Genomic DNA, 18,229 nt, shown 5'->3' with positions numbered 1-18,229 from the left:
GCGATTTGTGAAAATATGCAGCTAAAAATCACTAGCACTATCTAATTTTTGCAACTAAAATTCACTAATTAAGCATAGATTTCATTCATAGATTAAGCAGTCCTTCTTTATACAAATAGTTCAACTCGACAGCTGAACCGACCAAACTTTTTCCCAATTGTTGCCAACCACGTACTGAATAGCTAGTTCAACTATATATACTAGCTAATTTTAAGTATGTTGTACAGTTTCACCACATCTATAATCAGATGAACTGAACAAAATAGCCCCTAAATACTACTACTACGGAGGGGCTTTGTGCTACTTCCAGCAGCCTCTCCTCTGCCGAGCATGCTTAGTAGGAGGCAGAGGAGGAGGAGCCTACCGACGAGGTGGACAACTGCAACCTGCCGCTGCCACACCTTCAGAGACGCTCACCTCGAACACCCTCTGCCGCTCCAGACGACCCCTCTCGAAGCGGTGGTTCTCCTCGTAGATCTCCTGATTCCTCGCCTCTGCGGCAACATGTGTTGCGGCCACGGCGGCGGTAAGGCTCTTTGCATGCTCGACGAGGCGCTCCTCCTCCTCCCGCGGGAACTCGATGTAGCGCACAAGGTAGCTGACGCACGTGTGGGCCTCCACCTCCGCCTTCCACCTTCGGGCGACGGTGGCGGAGCAGGTGATGATCCCGGTGGTCGATGGTGCGCTGGCAGCCACGGCGACTGACGATGGGGTGGCGGCCATGACCACCACCTCCCGCCTTTGGGCCGCAGCGGCGGAGCGGGTGATGGCCACGGTGGCCGGCAGTGGGGTGGCGGCCACGACGGCCACCTCCCACCATCGGGCCACGGCGGTAGAGCGGGCAATGGCCCTGGCTTTCGACGGTGGTGTGGCAGCCAGGGCAGCCGGTAACAGCTGCCGACGGGCAGCGGCGGCGGAGCGTGTGGTGGCTGTTCCGCCGCTCCTAACAGGGACCCACGCGCACTACACTACACAGGGGACTACGCCACCGCCGTGGTGTAGCCTCCCAGTTGGAGCTGTCCTCTGATGACGGCGGAGTGGCCGAGTGACAATAACGGACCGGTACCATTGACGATTGTGGGAGAAGCAGGCGAGATAAGCTACAGGGAGGGAGGGAAAATGCGACGCAGGACTTGCCGACCATGAGGGTTTATATAGCAGGCAGGTAAGCAGTGGGATTTTGGGGGATTTCACCGACTTGGGCGGGAAGCTTGCACGGGAACCTACGCAGTTGCACGGGAACAGGCTCACTATAGTTTGGCCAAAAGAATGCCCCCGCGCGCTGCTCAAGCTTGCGCTCTAAGCCGTCTGTGGCAGCAGGGTGACAAGACGTGCGAGAGGAGGACGAAAGGACACGTACACATACAATTAATAAAATAAAAAACGTTTGCGATTAAATTACCTACTACCCTCGTCCTGGTTTATAAGTCGTCTATGTATTTTTGTGCCAAATTTTGACTGCAGATTTAACTAATAAAATACGAATGCATGTCATTAGAGATTATATCATTGGATTTGTATTTGAACATAGCATCAAATTATATAATTTTTGTAACATGCATTAACATTTGTTGGTTAAATTTAAGGTCAAAATATGGCACAGAATATAAAGGGGACTAATAGACTAAGACGGCGATAGTAGCACACGGCCGCTCTCTACGCAGCGACGCAACTGTCGTCCAGCTTATAGACAACCATTTTCCTGCGTGTTCAACTGCTCTATGCGTGTGGTTGCTTGCGGTTGAGGCGGCCGCGGCATGCTCTGCTCGGGTCCCGCCGCGCGCGCTCTGCTCTCGCGTCCCTCCGGGCGCTCTACCCTCGTCCCTCCACGCGTGCTGCCAGTGTTTGGGGCTAGCGCAGGATCACACACGTTCGTGTGCATGCGGTTGCGTCGGGCGTGGCGCAACGATCCAGTTACCCGCTGCAAAAACTGCCATGCGGACGCGGCGAGAATCTAGGCCGCCCGGCCCCCATTTATTCCTGCAGCCATTTACCTTCATCTCTCGCGCTACACGACACAATAAGCACACCCACGACGACACATACAGAGAGGACATGCAGCGGTTCCAATGGCGCTCCCCCTGGATCCAATGGCGCTCCCAGCGGCCGACGACGACAACGGCGGGCAGTTCACCACGCATACGTAGTGGACACCCACATGATGGGAAGGCCCTCTCGGTGGTGTACACGAATGAGCCGGTCTCGGTGGAGAGCTCCATCCAAACTATGGAGCAGTTGCTTGCCGAGGACAAGTACCAAGTGGTCGGCTTCGACCTCGAGTAGACCATCGGTCGTGCCGGGCACGATCAGAAGGTTGCCGTCGCACAGTTGTGCGTGCGACATGATGTCCTCGTCTACCACTACCACCTGTCCACAAGGCCTTGCGAGCGTTTCTCCAGGTTTATCAACAGCTCCAACTACAGTTTCACTACGGTGGACACCACCAACGATCTAAAAGCGCTCGAGGTTTCGGGCTTGAAATGCTAGAATCTTGTCAACATCCAGGACCACTACAAGGTCTGGGGCGGCGACAACAACAAATAAAACTCCCTGGTTGACCTCGCCTCGGCCAACATCGACCCCTACTACGTGAAGATGAAGGATGAGAGTAAGAAGGACAAGAACGCCTGGCACAGTGTCTGGCATGAGATACTGGATGAACAACAGGTCAAGTACGCGGCCAAGGACGCATAGACAAGCGACGAGATGTACATGCGGATCGTTGACACGAGGGAGTGTCTTCTTCCTGCCCCAGATGAGGGATCGAGCCACAAAGCAGTGGCGGGAGCATCACAAGAAGTAGATGACTAGACGATCGTTTCTCCTAGTTTAGAATGCATACAATTGTTTATTGAGGTGTGTGCGAATGATCTATATAGTCACTTAATACACTAGATGCATGCTGGATAGCGGTCAATATGTGAAGTAATAGTAGTAGATGCAGGCAGGAGTCGGTCTACTAATCTTGGACGTGATGCCTATATACATGATCATTGCCTTGGACATCATCATGATTATTCACTTTTCTATCAAGTGTCCAACAGTAATTTGTTTACCCACCGTATGCTATTTTGTCGAAAGAAGCCTCTAGTGAAAACTATGGCTCCCGGGTCTATTTCCTATCATATTAAATCTAAAAATACCTTGCTGTAATTATTTTATTTTATTTTGTATTTTTTTAGATCTATTTATCAAAACCTATACAATTTAATCTATCTCAATACCGTTGAGGGTTGACAACACCTCTTGTTGGAAATATGCCCTAGAGGCAATAATAAAATGGTTATTATTATATTTCTTTGTTCATGATAATTGTCTATTGTTCATGCTATAATTGTGTTATCCGGAAATCATAATACATGTGTGAATACATAGACCGCAACGTGTCCCTAGTAAGCCTCTAGTAGACTAGCTTGTTGATCAACAGATAGTCATGGTTTCCTGACTATGGACATTGGATGTCATTGATAATGGGATCACATCATTAGGAGAATGATGTGATGGACAAGACCCAATCCTAAGCATAGCACAAAGATCGTGTAGTTCGTTTGCTAGAGCTTTTCCAATGTCAAGTATCATTTCCTTAGACCATGAGATCGTGCAACTCCCGGATGCCGTAGGAGTGCTTTGGGTGTACCAAACGTCACAACGTAACTGGGTGACTATAAAGGTGCACTACGGGTATCTCCGAAAGTGTCTGCTGGGTTGGCACGGATCGAGACTGGGATTTGTCACTCCGTATGACGGAGAGGTATCTCTGGGCCCACTCGGTAATGCATCATCATAATGAGCTCAATGTGACCAAGTGTCTGGTCACGGGATCATGCATTACGGTACGAGTAAAGTGACTTGCTGGTAACGAGATTGAACAAGGTATTGGGATACCGACGATCGAATCTCGGGCAAGTAACGTACCGATTGACAAAGGGAATTGTATACGGGATTGATTGAATCCTCGACATCGTGGTTCATCCGATGAGATCATCGTGGAACATGTGGGAGCCAACATGGGTATCCAGATCCCGCTGTTGGTTATTGACCGGAGAGTCGTCTCGGTCATGTCTGCATGTCTCCCGAACCCGTAGGGTCTACACACTTAAGGTTCAGTGATGCTAGGGTTGTAGGGATATTAGTATGCGGAAACCCGAAAGTTGTTCGGAGTCCTGGATGAGATCCCGGACGTCATGAGGAGTTTCAGAATGGTCCGGAGGTGAAGAATTATATATAGGAAGTCCAGTTTCAGCCACTGGGAAAGTTTCGGGGGTTATCGGTATTGTACCGGGACCACCGGAAGGGTCCCGGGGGTCCACCGGGTGGGGCCACCTATCCCGGAGGGCCCCATGGGCTGAAGTGGGAGGGGAACCAGCCCCTGGTGGGCTGGTGCGCCCCCCATGGGCCTCCCCCTGCGCCTAGGGTTGGAAACCCTGGGGGTGGGGGGCGCCCCACCTGGCTTGGGGGGCAAGTTTCCCCCCTTGGCCGCCGCCCCCCATGTAGATGGGATCCCAGGGCCGGCGCCCCCCAGGGGGCCTATATATAGTGGGGGGAGGGAGGGCAGCAGTAACCTAGCCCCTGGCGCCTCCCTCGCCCTCCCGTGACACCTCTCCCTCCCGCTTGCGCTTGGCGAAGCCCTGCCGGGATCCCTGCTACTTCCACCACCACGCCGTCGTGCTGCTGGATCTCCATCAACCTCTCCTTCCCCCTTGCTGGATCAAGAAGGAGGAGACGTCGCTGCTCCGTACGTGTGTTGAACGCGGAGGTGCCGTCCGTTCGGCGCTCGGTCATTGGTGATTTGGATCACGACAAGTACGACTCCGTCAACCCCGTTCACTTGAACGCTTCCGCTCGCGATCTACAAGGGTATGTAGATGCACTCCTTCCCCCTCGTTGCTAGTAAACTCCATAGATGGATCTTGGTGATGCGTAGAAAATTTTAAATTTCTGCTACGATACCCAACACCTCTTACGCGTTGGGTTGCAAGCTTTTGTTGTTTGTGTGCAAGTGTTGTTTACATAGTGTTGCTTGGCTCTCCTACTGAATTGATAACATTGGTTTCATAACTAAGGGAAATACTTACCTCTGATGTGCTGCATCATCCTCTACTCTTCGGGGGAATACCAACGCGGATAACAAGCATCAGACGTTCCAAGCAAAACTCATGATATGTGACAAATAAAAATACAACTTCAAGTAAAATTAGGGGTTGCCAACCACTGCATTCCAGGAGTTCCGTTCCAGTCTTTGCATCACCGACGCTGACGCTTCGACTGCAGGGAGGGGGGTGTTGAACATGACATATCTGTATCTATCTCCAATTGAGCTTTTTATGATATCTAGCCATGTATAGATTGACTCCTAGAGACATGGCACGGTTAGTTGGATTGTCACGTAAGACATCTCCTATATATATTGTTGTCGGCTCCGATGAATACAATTGAGTTACATCTAATACCTTTACACTGTCTTCTTTCCCTTTCCTTTTCTCCTTCTGTTTGTGGTCGCGAGGATGAAACGGTATGTTTTGCGGGAGCGAGTGATTTTGGTCGAAATTGGAGCGGCAGGCCTTCGAATTGTGGGAGGGAGTTTTACATGGGAGCCAAAACGAACTGAACTGCCTCTACCTTTCCAATACAGATTCGATGTCCAGCCAAATAACTGCATTGCTGCCAGCGGAATACCAATTCAGTTTTCATGGCTTCAATGGAGACATCTAAAGGCGGTCTTAAGTGCATTTGTTTGCCGAAATATGGCAAAACTTGAGCCGCACATTCCCAACCATCGAATCCCACGAAAGTAGCAGTATAGCGCAACTCCCTTCCCTAAAACCGCAAACTCACACTGGTCCCACGCGTCAGTCACTCGCAACAGCACATCAGACGGCCACAGCCACCCGCGAAATCCTAGATCTGACGGCCCAGATCCGTTCCTAACGCCCTATATAAGTGTAGCCTCACCCTCAGCAACGAGCAACGAGGTCCCTCTCTTTCCGCCTCCACTTCCTCGCGAGCCTCTCTCTTCTCCTGCTCCTCACAGCGGTGGCGGCGGCGATGCAGATGGCGGCCGCGACAACCGATGCTCCGGTGGCAGCTGCGCCGCACCCACATCCCCATGCCCATGGCCCACAAGTACCGCACGGTCACGGGCACCCGCACCCTCACCACCACATGCCGCAGCCGCGGTGGGTGGTACTTCCTTACCCGCCGCCGCCGCCTATGGTGGCCGCGCCGCCCCCTCCTACACCGCAGTATGTGAAGCATTTCGCGCCGCAGGCATCGGTGACGCCGCCTCCGCCATCGGCTGGATCCGGCGGGAACGGAGGTGACGAGAACCGGACGATCTGGGTCGGCGACCTCCAGTACTGGATGGACGAGAACTATCTCCACAGCTGCTTCGGCCCCAGCGGCGAGGTTAGGTCTTCCCGAGCTCGCTTATCCGATCCAGCCTTATCCGTGCCGGATCTCTCAAATCCTGTTATGTTTGTCCTTTATCAATTCGCTGCTTTGTCAATATTGTGTTGCAATCGAGATAGCCAACTATTTTTGCGATTAAAAATTGCATGGTAATTACAACGCTGTATTTTCTTTTCGTACTGTTGGTTCAATAGTTGCTAAAGGCGCAAACTTTGAGGCCATTCCATGCAGTAGTCGTGCAAGTGTGCAACAGACAATAAAATTAGTCATATTGGTGGCGAATTGTTGCATAATTCGAAGTCAAGTGCGAGTTTCTGTATAAATTTTGTTAGTAAGAGGGTAAAGGCGTCAAGTTTGGAGTTTACACTCGGGTAGTTTGGAGGAAAGATGGAACACATTACGATTTGTTAGGGATATGTGATTGAAGACTGGGAGGGCTATACCAGAAACAGTAACCAGCTTTCTCGTAGATGCTGATCTCACATTTTTTTATAGCTCTCCTTTGCGCACACGTCTTGCCAGGACCATTAGCTCTCATTTATTGTAACTCTGAAACCTCTAAATTATTGGCCATGCTTTCTGTGGAACAGTTCATTGTCGGAAGAAATGGCAGTGGATGCGGTAAGGGCATCCACAATGTATGCCAAATTGATGGTGCCAAATGCAAAAATAGCTTTTGGCATCAGTTTGACCATTGTGGAGGGTGTTGTCAAATTGAAAAAAGAGGGAACTGGCGCTCCTAGAGGCATCGATGCCAAACTGGTTGAGAGAATAAGAAACACTATTTTGGTTTGGTGAGAGATTGCATGGAGAGAGTTCTGCACTTGCCCATCGGTAAGGAAGTAGTTTTTAACTATTAATTGGTGACAGTGCTGGTGTTTGATAGGGCCCACCCTTTTGAAACTGGCACCGCATACATTGTGGATCAAATGTACAAATAGCACCGGCGCCAAATCGTACATACATGTCAGATTTGGCTTCGGCAACATTGTGGATGCTCTAATACTTCCCCTTTTCTGAAACAAAAACAAGCGGGAAAGGCCCTACAGCTATATACTACTATAAGTTTGTACTACCTCCGTTCCATATTAATTGACGCTGCTTTAGTACAACTTAAGCGTCAATGGATTGGAGGTTGTAATAGAGACTTAAAAACATAAGTGTTTTTTTCTTGAATTTAACAAGTGAAAAGAACATGTTACGAAGCATCGCTTCTCTGTTAAATTAGCATGTTTCACATGTGTTGCTAATTGTCATTCTCTGCAACCTATCTGTTCTGTAGGTGGTGACGATTAAAGTTATCCGCAATAGACATTCCGGAGTTTCTGAGGGTTATGGTTTTGTAGAGTTCTGTTCCCATGCATCAGCAGAGAAAGCACTTCAGAATTTTGCTGGTCATGTAATGCCTAATACTGACCGAGCTTTTAAGTTAAATTGGGCATCATATAGTGTTGGAGAAAAACGCTCTGAACTTGCTTCTGATCACTCAATTTTTGTTGGTGATCTAGCTGTTGATGTTACTGATGACATGTTGATGGAACTTTTTGCTAACAAATATCGTTCTGTGAAAGGAGCTAAAGTTATTATTGATGCAAACACCGGCCGTTCTAGGGGCTATGGATTTGTTAGGTTTGGAGATGATATTGATAGAACTCATGCTATGACTGAAATGAATGGTGTGTATTGCTCCACTCGGCCAATTCGCATTGGACCTGCAACTCCTAGAAGAACTTCAGGTATTTCCATCACTTCAAAGTTGTTTTGAATAACATGTTTGGTATCATGTGCCTGACCTATCCTTCTGTAATTTCTGAAATTTCCAAATAATCAATAACGTTTTATGGCATGTTTAGTCTGGACTCGTTTTCATCATGAGTGCTTATATATGGTGCTTTGTGGGTGGGTGGGACATATTAGTATCACAGTATCATACTTATATAGTTCTCATATGCAAAAGTATTGTTGGTTTGATTTTTTACTTAGCCAACACTCTCCTGTCTTCCACCTAGACTATTATCCTGCCAAGGCAGTCACCTAGGCCCGTCTAAATAGCGGTAGGCGTTGGTCTGCCAGCTAAGCTGCTGGCTGACTAGTGCCTTTGCTGAACCTAAGTATCAGTTTATGACTTACTTGTCTGACATTTTTTTTATTTTCTATGATTATTGTATTTTCAGGTGATTCTGGCACCTCTCCACCAACACAATCAGATGGTGACTCGACTAACAGGACAGTATGTGCTTGTTTCCTAGTGGACAATCTCTTTCTCTAAAAATAAATCTTCCAAGATTCTTATGTGTAAAATGGGTGCAGTATCATATCAGTTATTGTTGTAGGTATATGTTGGTGGGCTTGACCCCAACATTAGTGAAGATGAACTAAGGAAAGCATTTGTGAAATATGGTGATGTTGCTTCTGTCAAAATTCCTGTTGGGAAACAATGTGGTTTTGTTCAATTTGTCAACAGGTATTTTACCAAGATGTTCCTATAGATCCTTACGAGAAATTGTTGGATGCTTAAATATTTATTGGTTCTTGTTGGAATATTTGAAATTGTGAAAATGAATACTTTGTGTTGGTAGAGCTGATGCGGAAGAAGCATTACAAGGGTTGAGTGGATCAACAATCGGGAAGCAGGCAGTTCGTCTTTCTTGGGGCCGCAGTCCAGCAAGCAAACAGGTTTGAATTGTTCTAGACTGTTATTATATATTTTAATTAATCTCGCTAGATTAACATATCGTCAACTTTCTGTGACCGTCTTCTTCAGTGTTGGATTAATGCACAGTTGTAAATCTGCATGGACAACGGAAATTTGTGTTTAACGCATTGTAAATCTGCATGGACATTGGACAATGGATTTTTTTCAAGATAACTGTAAGGGGGACCCCTACAATATACTCCCTCTGTAAACTAATATAAGAGTGTTTAGATCACTAAAGTAGCAATCTAAACGCTCTTATATTAGTTTACGGAGGGAGTATATAGGAACCCACATTTGCGTCAATGAGAACTTGAATTGCAAGTTGTGGGGTTATACATTAACTCCCGCAACCAAGGCGTATATGCTCGGAAGGAAATTTGCATTTATTACACCAGTTTCTTTTGGGTGTTATTTCTCACTTTTTTGCTCATTTTTAAAGGAAACTGATAGTGTTTGACATTTGCTCATGGTAATTTTCTCTATGCATGCTATGCTGCTTGAGATAACAAGCTTTTGTGAACATATGCTAAACTGTAGTCTATGTCCTGTAACCTTGGGCTTGGGTGGTATCATGGCCCAGCTCTAGCCATGCCCATGTGGCTAGTGAGATTGTGGTTTGAGTAAATCTCCTTGTGTGTTTGTTCCTTGAGGATCTCGATGGGTGCCAAAGGATATCATTCAGTCTAAGTTATCTACTCCCTCCGTTCACTTTTATAAGGCCTTGAAGACATTTCAGACAGTGTGCAAAGCAGTCTATTTTTCACTTGTCTGAAACGACTTACAAAAGTGAACGCAGGGAGTAATTATAATGCAATCCAGTTTTATCTTAATTATTTGGCTTTAGGCCAGGTCAAGCAACACGACCAAAAGTAACACTAAATAACCATACGTAGTAGTCACATTCATAAATAGATGTTGGGTTTGATGTGTCTCGGTCTCTAACATGCAACTTTGCTCATGAATTTCTTGTATGCATCTTAGTATAAAAATGTAATTACTATATTATGAAAAGAAGTCCATGAAAAATCTCATGATTTTGTTGAGAACAGCTAGTACAATGTAGGTGCAACGCGCACACGACCACCACACACACACACACACAGACACACTCACAAAGTCTATTGATGGATGGTTGGAGTCGTGGAGATTCAAGATTCGGTGGGAATGTTGCCTCCCACTGGGGGAATATTCCTCCTAAATGAGATATGAACCTAGGGTTTGATCCCTGGTGGGTTAGGGGGTCCGACCACCCTCCTAACAACCCAACCACAAGTGGGTTCTCATGAAGAAATATAAAAAAATTATATTCATGTGGCCAATATTAGTATATTATTATATGTAATGAATCAAACATAGGAAAGTTTGATTGCACACCTTCTAGGAGTGCTATCTATTTACAAATAGAGGTAGCAGTGCCTTCTTTCCTTGTGTGTCATATAAAATGGCCATGTGTGAAGGGTATGCATAGTCATTATTAGAGCAGAAGAAATACATCCGCCAACCACAAATATTAGGTTCTCTATCTCTATAGAAGTGGATACAATCCATTTGTGGTCACTAGGCAGGAAGTATGGCTAACTATGAATAGTTAGTCCTCCCCTTCTCTTCATGCGGGTGTAGTCATGATGCTGTTACGCCACTTGGGTTGAAGGGCACTTCAAGCAGCCGGAGGGAGACTAACTATATCCTATATAACTTAATAGGCGATCCCCACTAACTTATTTTTCTCAACATGCATGCATGCCACATGAACTTGCAACCATGCATGAGAAAAAGCCCACCTCAACATGCGATCCTGCATGCGGAAAAGGCTTTCCGTTCTATTATGCTATTTACATTCAACGAATATTTTGTAACTATACAATAAATCATTTCAGTATCAGCTCTCAAATTATTAATCCAAGTGGATGTTCCATGCAACCAAATCTCAATTGAAATATATTGCAGCCAATTCCTGCAACAACACATGTGGTGTGATCTAGTTATCCCCCTTTGATGTAGCACAATACCTGCATGCATGACTAATGTTTTTTGGATATGGGTCAACTATCTACTTGAGCATTCTTGGAAGCATGTTGTTTGTACTATGCATTGTAGTGTCGTATTGTCCCTATCAGTCCTCTAAGTGGTCTTACTTTATTTACTACATACCAGTAGCACTCCCTTACGTCATGTGAGGTGATGCAGAGAGGAACTGGGGAAACTTGGGGAGGAATATGAAGCAAGAGGTCTCGAGTTGGAAGATTCAATATAATTCATTGATACCCCTACACACACATGGCAGCAGCTATAGATGCTACAGGGCCTCGCACATGCTACAGTAATGGGCTGGAGGCAACTGGGCTGTAATACCACCCATGTAGATATAGCAGCCGTAGCAGTTTCCCTTCCTTAAAAGAGATCTTGACCTCAAGCCGAAGGTAACTCCGATAGCACGCTTGCCCACTCTGAGTAGGAAGACCACTCCATGCAATCTTGTACTGCTTGCGGGTATGGCCTCCAACTTTGACAAGCCGAGTTTGGAGAACTTGGGCAGGTTTGGATGAACTCACCAAAGATTGATCATACTGTAGAGATTTAGAAGCCGCCTCGATGTCTTCAGGTGGTTTTGCAGGTTTGGGGAAGGAGACATGGACAAAAGGATGATATTTGCTGGATTTTGAGCTGGTATGCCACTTCACCCACCTTTTCCAACACTTTGGAAGCCCAAAATATTTGAATTGAAGTTTGTGATTACTGCAGCAAGAAACCGGCTCATGCATATATGACTGAAATTCCAGAAACACCCGGTTGCCCATCAGAAACACTTTTTTAGGCTTGTGTTTATCTTCCTGAATTTCCATGCGTTGTTGAGCCCAAGAAGACCTTTTGCTAGTAATTTAGGGGACAAATTGGAGGAATGAATCGGCCACCGTGGAGAGGAATTGGGGAAACTTGGGGAGGAAGATGAAGTAAGAGGTCTCGAGTTGGAAAGATTCAGTTTGATACAGTATTACACATATGCCCCTACACACACGACAACGGCTATATATGCCACATGCCCTCACACACGCTGCAGTAATGGGTGGGAGGCACCTGGGCCGACATTACCCCATGTATATCTGGCAACCATAGCATTGACCCATGGTAATGGTTGGAGTCTGTTCTCTTGAGTGGTGAACCGAACGGTTCCATTATGCTCACCTATGTAGTTAGCTCTACGACTTTGTGTCCTGCACTTTTCTAGACGCGATATTTCTATCAGCCCTTTCCTTTACATATTCTAGTGTCGAACTGTGTAATTCTGATTACATAAATTCATTGGACAACAACACAATTATCTGTAGTCTTTATGTAGAGACATCATGACCTGTTTGGCTGCTCTTCAGCTCCAGCTTATGGGCTTCGGCTCCTCTACAATCCATAACTGTAGAAAATCGAGAAGGGCTCTAGCTTCAGTGAAAATATGTTTATTCTTCTTCGAAAAGCTCAAGAGGATGCCCGCCTAGACAGGTCTAGTAGTCAATACAAATTTAGAATTATAGCTTAGGCATTTAACTGTGTTACCCAAGTTACCCTTGGAAGTTGGAAATTGGACGAATCAATTGATGTAGGGTTTTGGGCATGCATTTTCTCATTTGGTTTGGTTGATTGTTGTGTTCTGCTAAACTCCGATCGCGAGTTTGTTCAGAAACAGTACACATGCAAGATTGCCATTATTTCCATGAAACAAGATCAAAGAGGTTGTGATATCGTCTATTGATTCTTTGAACATGTTGATACGTGAGTCCTTTTTCATGGTGTGCATTGTCTGGCAACATGTATCCCCTCCATGTCGTGTAGCTAGCCTTCCTAAAACCTCTATGAGCTGTGCTGTATGGGTCCTCAGCCAGCTTTTAATTTACCATCAGTTTTACTCCGACAGGCTTACCCATTATCAGTTGAATATTCTTATTAAGAGTGGATGATTATACCTACCAAGTGTCTTGGAAAAAGGATTTTATTTCTTGCAATTGTTAGTTGTTCTCACAAAAATCTTAAATGTTAATCTTCTGTTTTTGCAGTCTAGGGGTGATTCTGGGCATCGGCGGAATGGCATGTACTACGGCACGCCTTTCTACGGTGGATATGGCTACGGGTCGCCAGTTCCTCACCCAAACGTGTATGCTGCGGCTTATGGAGCCTACCCTTTCTACGGTAACCAGCAACTAGTGAGCTGATGATAGAGGTCGTCTCTGTTTCCTCCCAACTCCAGTAGAAAACAAGGTTTTGGTCCAGTAAGCACAGTATCGTACGATGACATATTATAGATGGCCATAAAAGCGGGCGAGAGAGACAGGTATATGAATGTGATGTCTGCAGATTCGTGTTGCTAGTAGAACCTAAAGCAAGGCTTGTAGACAATAAAGAGTTGAGTTATTCGTATTGTTGTAAGAAATTTTGACTTGCTAATAAAACCATTGGCTGGAATTAATTTTTCTCAAGTTCAGGTTATGATTGCTAGGTTAATCTTGCTTGGCTCGCAATTAATTTACTTGCATCCACCGAGATTTAGCCTACTTTCCTGTTCCTCGTGACCAGATAAGTGAGGGCAAGTACAGGAGATGTGTGACCTTTCGTACGGCCTCCATAGTTTCTTGGATATTGTCACAGGCTAGTTATGGTTAGCTACTATAGTAGCCAAGTATGGAAAGCATCATGTTTAAATTTACGAGAAATGTAATTGGCAAACCAATTTTTTTTGGTAAAACTAACGAACGATTCCCAAGCCCTTTGATTGGCATACGACGCACGATCCTCTTTTTCTGTTTTTTTGATTTTGCATATGCCGGTGATGTTCCTTCGGTCTTCCTCCCCCACGCCTAGCTGACGGTGCCTTGCTCCGCTTCCTCGTCGTGACCCAGTTGGGCCCACTCCCTGACCCCGCGCCGACGAGCGCCTCTTCATCGTGCCCCCCGCGTGGCTCCTACCACCACATCCTTTCTCAACCCCGCCGGCCAGCGCCCAGCCATGGCGGCGCCCAACGCGGGTGACTTTGCGGGCCGGAGTGCCCCGGCAAGGTGAAGGGTGATGACCGACGAGGGTTTAATCGTAGTCCTTTTGGTAAATAAGAGTGTTGAACCCAACGATGAGTAGAAGGAAATGACAAGCGGTTTTCAACAAGATATTCTCTGCAAGTGCTGTAAGTAACAACGATAGATAGTTTTATAGGAAGGTAATTCGTAACGGGTAACAAGTAACAATGGTAAGAAAAGTGCAACAAAGTAGTCCAATTCTTTTTATAACAAAGGACATGCCGAAACGTTCTTTTATAACAAGCAAAGCGTTCTTGATGACACATGAGAATTATCATTTAGTCACATTCATCATGTTTATTTGATTCATATTCACTATTTTGATATGTGGGTGGACCGGTGCTTAGGTGCTATTCTTATTTGAAAAAATAACCCACTTATGATTACCCCCTCACACAAGTATCTGCAACTACGAAAGAAGAATTAAGATAAATCTAACCATAGCATGAAACATATGATCCAAATCAGTCCCTTACGAAATAGCGCATAAACTAGGGTTTAAACTTATGTCACTCTACAATCCATTATCTATTTATTACTTCACAATGCCTTCCCTTAGGCTCAATTATGGTAAAGTGATTCACTTCAAAGCCAAAAAATGTGAGGAGAATTAGAAATAAAGAAAAAAAACCTCTAGTTCTTACTGCCAACATCAATGCTTCTCCAAAATAACATTTAGTTCACAGCCAAAACACAAATTCCTTCTGAGAGCATTGATGAAAAAGGTGCATTTTCTACCTATGGCGGAGGAGGGACCCCTTATAGTTTTGTGGAGTTCCACTAAAATTGAGGTATCTACTTCTATTTGCACAAACACGCCTGATATGGAGATTGACATCTGTGTTTGCAAAAAAAATGTAAAAGGGTTATCGATGGCATTGCGTCATTTTAAAACTACCATTGGATTTATCGACGACACTAGATTGACAATAGCATATTATTCCCTCAGTGACATTGCATCATTTTACAAGTGGCAAGTGGCATTGGATTGACGGCAATAAAACAATGGGAATATAAGGGCATGGCGATATTAGGCGCACCAACACCATGTAGAGTACCACCACAGAGGGCAAGGCAGAGCTAGCTGCCGAGAGGAAGAAATATATCAGTGCTAGCATAACAAAACTAGACCGTACGAAATTAATTACATTTCAGACATCTTTTAACTAAACACGAATAGCCTTTAGAGGCAGGTATAATCTAATGTCGGTCGCGTCGGGGGTCCATGGTGTTTTACTCTAAACCGGGCAACACATCGGGTGTCCATGCCAGCGACGCGGTGGCGGTGGCCTTCATGGGACCCTAGCGGCGACGACTCACATGGTCTACTTTTCCTCAGTGTCTGCTGCGGTCGCGGACATGTTGGCCGCCTCCACCGGCAAGCTGGGGTTCTGCCAATGTTTGGCGCGGATGGCGCGGACAACCACGGTGCACTGGATGCCGTGCTCCCCTGTGTGCCGGCGTGGAGTAACTGGCCACTCCTCTGCGAGTAGGCTTGGGGCGTCAAGTTGCTGCACCAGGGGATAGCTTGGAGCAGCGGCTTGCCCGCCTACAGCCTTGCCCATGGTACTAACGGCCTGGGGTGGGGAGGGAGGTGGAGCAACGAGTTGCCTAGATCGTATCCGGCAGGCTCGTCGGGGCACCCGGCCGACTTTTATGCCGGAGAACTCGTCTTCCTGCTCACCGGATGCTATGGAGAGTGTGGAGAAAATGGTGCAAGGAGGAGATGGGGAGCGGAGGTGTGGTGAGGTTCTTGCCAGGCGTCTAGCCTCATTTAAATAATGGACGGACACGAGGAGCCAACTGACGTTGTGTTTAGAATGCCGGCCGGCTCGTAGAAGGACGTGTGGCCGGCACATGTGCGGGTTCAATGGAGCTAGGCGGGGCAGTCTGAAGCCGATTGAATGCGGCGAGGAGGCGTGTTCAGCCTGGCGTGCAGCGAGTGGCGCTCTCTTGGCTAGAGCAATGGCTCAATGCCTCAACCAGTGAGAGGTCGCGTCTGCTCTGGCACCGTGTGAGAGCAAGTACTCCCTGCGGTCCTTTTTTTTTGTTTCGTTATAAGAAAATCTCATTTTTCCTGCAATGGTCTGCGCCTTTGTGCTGCTCTTTCCAAGAGTACTCCCTCCAAACCCTTCCTATTCTACCACACGTGCAGCCACAATAATTCCCATCTCTCTCTCCCATATTCCTCGTCCCTTCCCAAGGCATGCTTTCACAGAGAGAGAGAGAGTCCCATGCATGCAAAATTGGAGAGAGAGAGAGAGCTCCATGCAGAGAGATGAAGAGGGGAGAGAGAGCCTGCATGCAGAGAGATGTGAGAGAGGAGTAAAATATGCGTGAGAGTTGAGGGCTGCAGGTTGAGCCAAAACTTTGCATGTGCGTAACTACCCAGTGTTTCCTCCATTGCAATCCAGGGGCAAAATATAAATTTTTTTGAGCGCTCATCTCCTTGGTATGCGGCTGGATGTTAAACGCAAAGAAAAAAGCATTAGAGGGACTACAATAGAGCGACGTAGGCGGGCAATAGATGCCACATCAAAATTATGCCTAGTTGGAGGAGAAATGAGAGGAGAGAGATGAGAAGCGGGCTATTACAAGCTTACAGCCGGCTGTAGTACGAGCCCCAACAACCTTTGAGAGAGGAAAAGGTGGGTCATATACTATTTGTTGTATCAGTGGGCTATTAGGTTGGCTTTAAGTGACATGGCAACACCATGCTCTGAGAGAGGACGACATGGTCCGCACATTGGGATGCTCCAGCACTGTGTCTGCTCCCTCACCGATGGCAACCGCATCAATGCTGCATTGCCGCCGTTCCACGGCGGACAGGATCCGGTAGGATCTTTCACCGCTAGTGATGAGAGAGAAAATGACTACCACCCATCTTGTTAAGATCAGGAGAGGGTAAGAGTGTGTGAAGGGAGCAACCCTGGCTAGCAGCAAGATTTTCATTTTTCGCTCCATACCAATCGTTTTAATAAATTGTGTAACGCGCCATTGAAAATCGGAACTCTTACACCGCTAAAAAATGATTTTTTAGACGTCGTAACTCGATCAGTGGCGACTGGCAAGCCGCCACCTCCAGGTCGTTCACTTATGGTCCCCGACCATCAACTCCTACACATCAAATTATCACGCGAGCTGACTCTTCATATAGAAGTGCGCTGCACCACATACCCTCTACCCGCGCATGCAGCAATCATGCACCTATGGGTTTATTTGTTTACCGTGCGTTACATAACTCCCATGTGTGCGAGACAGTTAGAGACCGACTGTGTGCGTGCGTCTCTTCTCTTCGTATATGTACTCTAGCGTTTGTGTAATGTGCAAAAAATAATAATAACTAGCAATGTGCCCATGCGTTGCAACGAATCCAGAGTAGAATAATACATATTCACAAATTTGAAAGAAAAAATGTAGTTTTGATATACATATATCACCAAAAATATCTTATGTGTCACTCAAAATATATTCCTTGGGATTTTTTGATGAGGTAAGGGAGGAATGTGGTTGGCTTCAAGATACTAAGGGATTTTCTGTAAATTGGAGCAAAGAAGTGGGATATTGTTGTAAAAATCCCGTGTGAGAGAGAGAGAGAGAGAAAGAGAGAGGAGGATGGAGTGTGTGTGTCAAAGAGAGTGTGTGCGAGAGGTATCGACATAAAATGAGGTAATAGTGTCTGTGTGCATGATCGAGAGAAATAGAGGTACACAAAAGATCGAGGAACAGAGAGATGCATCAAAGTATGCGTGTGTGAGAGAGGCACGGAAGAAGGATCCGTGATCGATGGAGTGTGTGTGTGTGCGCGCGACAGAGAGAGAATGTGAGAAGTCACATGAAGTACACATGAATGTTAGGGAGCGAGTTACATTGTGTGTGATGGAGGCCTAGAGAGACTGGGTGCGTGAAACGAAGGGGCCTACAAAATATATGCAAGAAAGACATAGACAGAGGGTGGCAGAAAGAGTGTCGAGTGCGTGTGTATGTGTGCTATGGAGAAAGAGAGTTCTTACACAAAGAAATAGGGAGCACGGGAGAGACTACATAGGGAGGACCTATTTCAAGAAGT

General features: G+C 46.4%; 1 protein-coding gene across 3 annotated transcripts; it reads left to right on the top strand.

Annotated features, from left to right (window-relative positions):
• Nucleotides 1-5,951: 5,951 nt before the first annotated feature.
• Nucleotides 5,952-13,559, top strand: LOC109765038 (polyadenylate-binding protein RBP47). 3 transcript variants are annotated; one of them, XR_005760077.3, is made up of 8 exons: nucleotides 5,952-6,405; nucleotides 7,691-8,144; nucleotides 8,583-8,638; nucleotides 8,742-8,872; nucleotides 8,988-9,084; nucleotides 11,294-11,596; nucleotides 11,680-11,773; nucleotides 13,150-13,559. XR_005760077.3 is itself a non-coding variant. In XM_020323828.4 (6 exons), exons 1-6 carry the CDS (start codon nucleotides 6,046-6,048, stop codon nucleotides 13,303-13,305), a joined length of 1,254 nt encoding a protein of 417 aa, XP_020179417.1. In that variant the 5' UTR covers nucleotides 5,953-6,045; the 3' UTR covers nucleotides 13,306-13,559. The 3 variants fall into 3 exon arrangements, 1 of the variants encoding a protein (XP_020179417.1); XR_002233309.4 differs by having other exon boundaries at nucleotides 11,294-11,773; XM_020323828.4 differs by lacking the exons at nucleotides 11,294-11,596; nucleotides 11,680-11,773 and having other exon boundaries at nucleotides 5,953-6,405.
• Nucleotides 13,560-18,229: the final 4,670 nt, after the last annotated feature.

The sequence above is a fragment of the Aegilops tauschii genome, chromosome 6, assembly GCF_002575655.3.
Source record: "Aegilops tauschii subsp. strangulata cultivar AL8/78 chromosome 6, Aet v6.0, whole genome shotgun sequence".
NCBI classification, from domain to species: domain Eukaryota; kingdom Viridiplantae; phylum Streptophyta; class Magnoliopsida; order Poales; family Poaceae; genus Aegilops; species Aegilops tauschii.
This window is presented reverse-complemented; position numbering and strand designations above follow the sequence as displayed.

Coding starts and splice junctions, on each gene's coding strand:
- LOC109765038 (XM_020323828.4), top strand. CDS start 6,046: ATGCAGATGGCGGCCGCGACAACCGATGCTCCGGTGGCAGCTGCGCCG. Junction 8,145..8,582: donor AACTCCTAGAAGAACTTCAG/GTATTTCCATCA, acceptor TTGTATTTTCAG/GTGATTCTGGCACCTCTCCA. Junction 8,873..8,987: donor TTTGTTCAATTTGTCAACAG/GTATTTTACCAA, acceptor TTGTGTTGGTAG/AGCTGATGCGGAAGAAGCAT.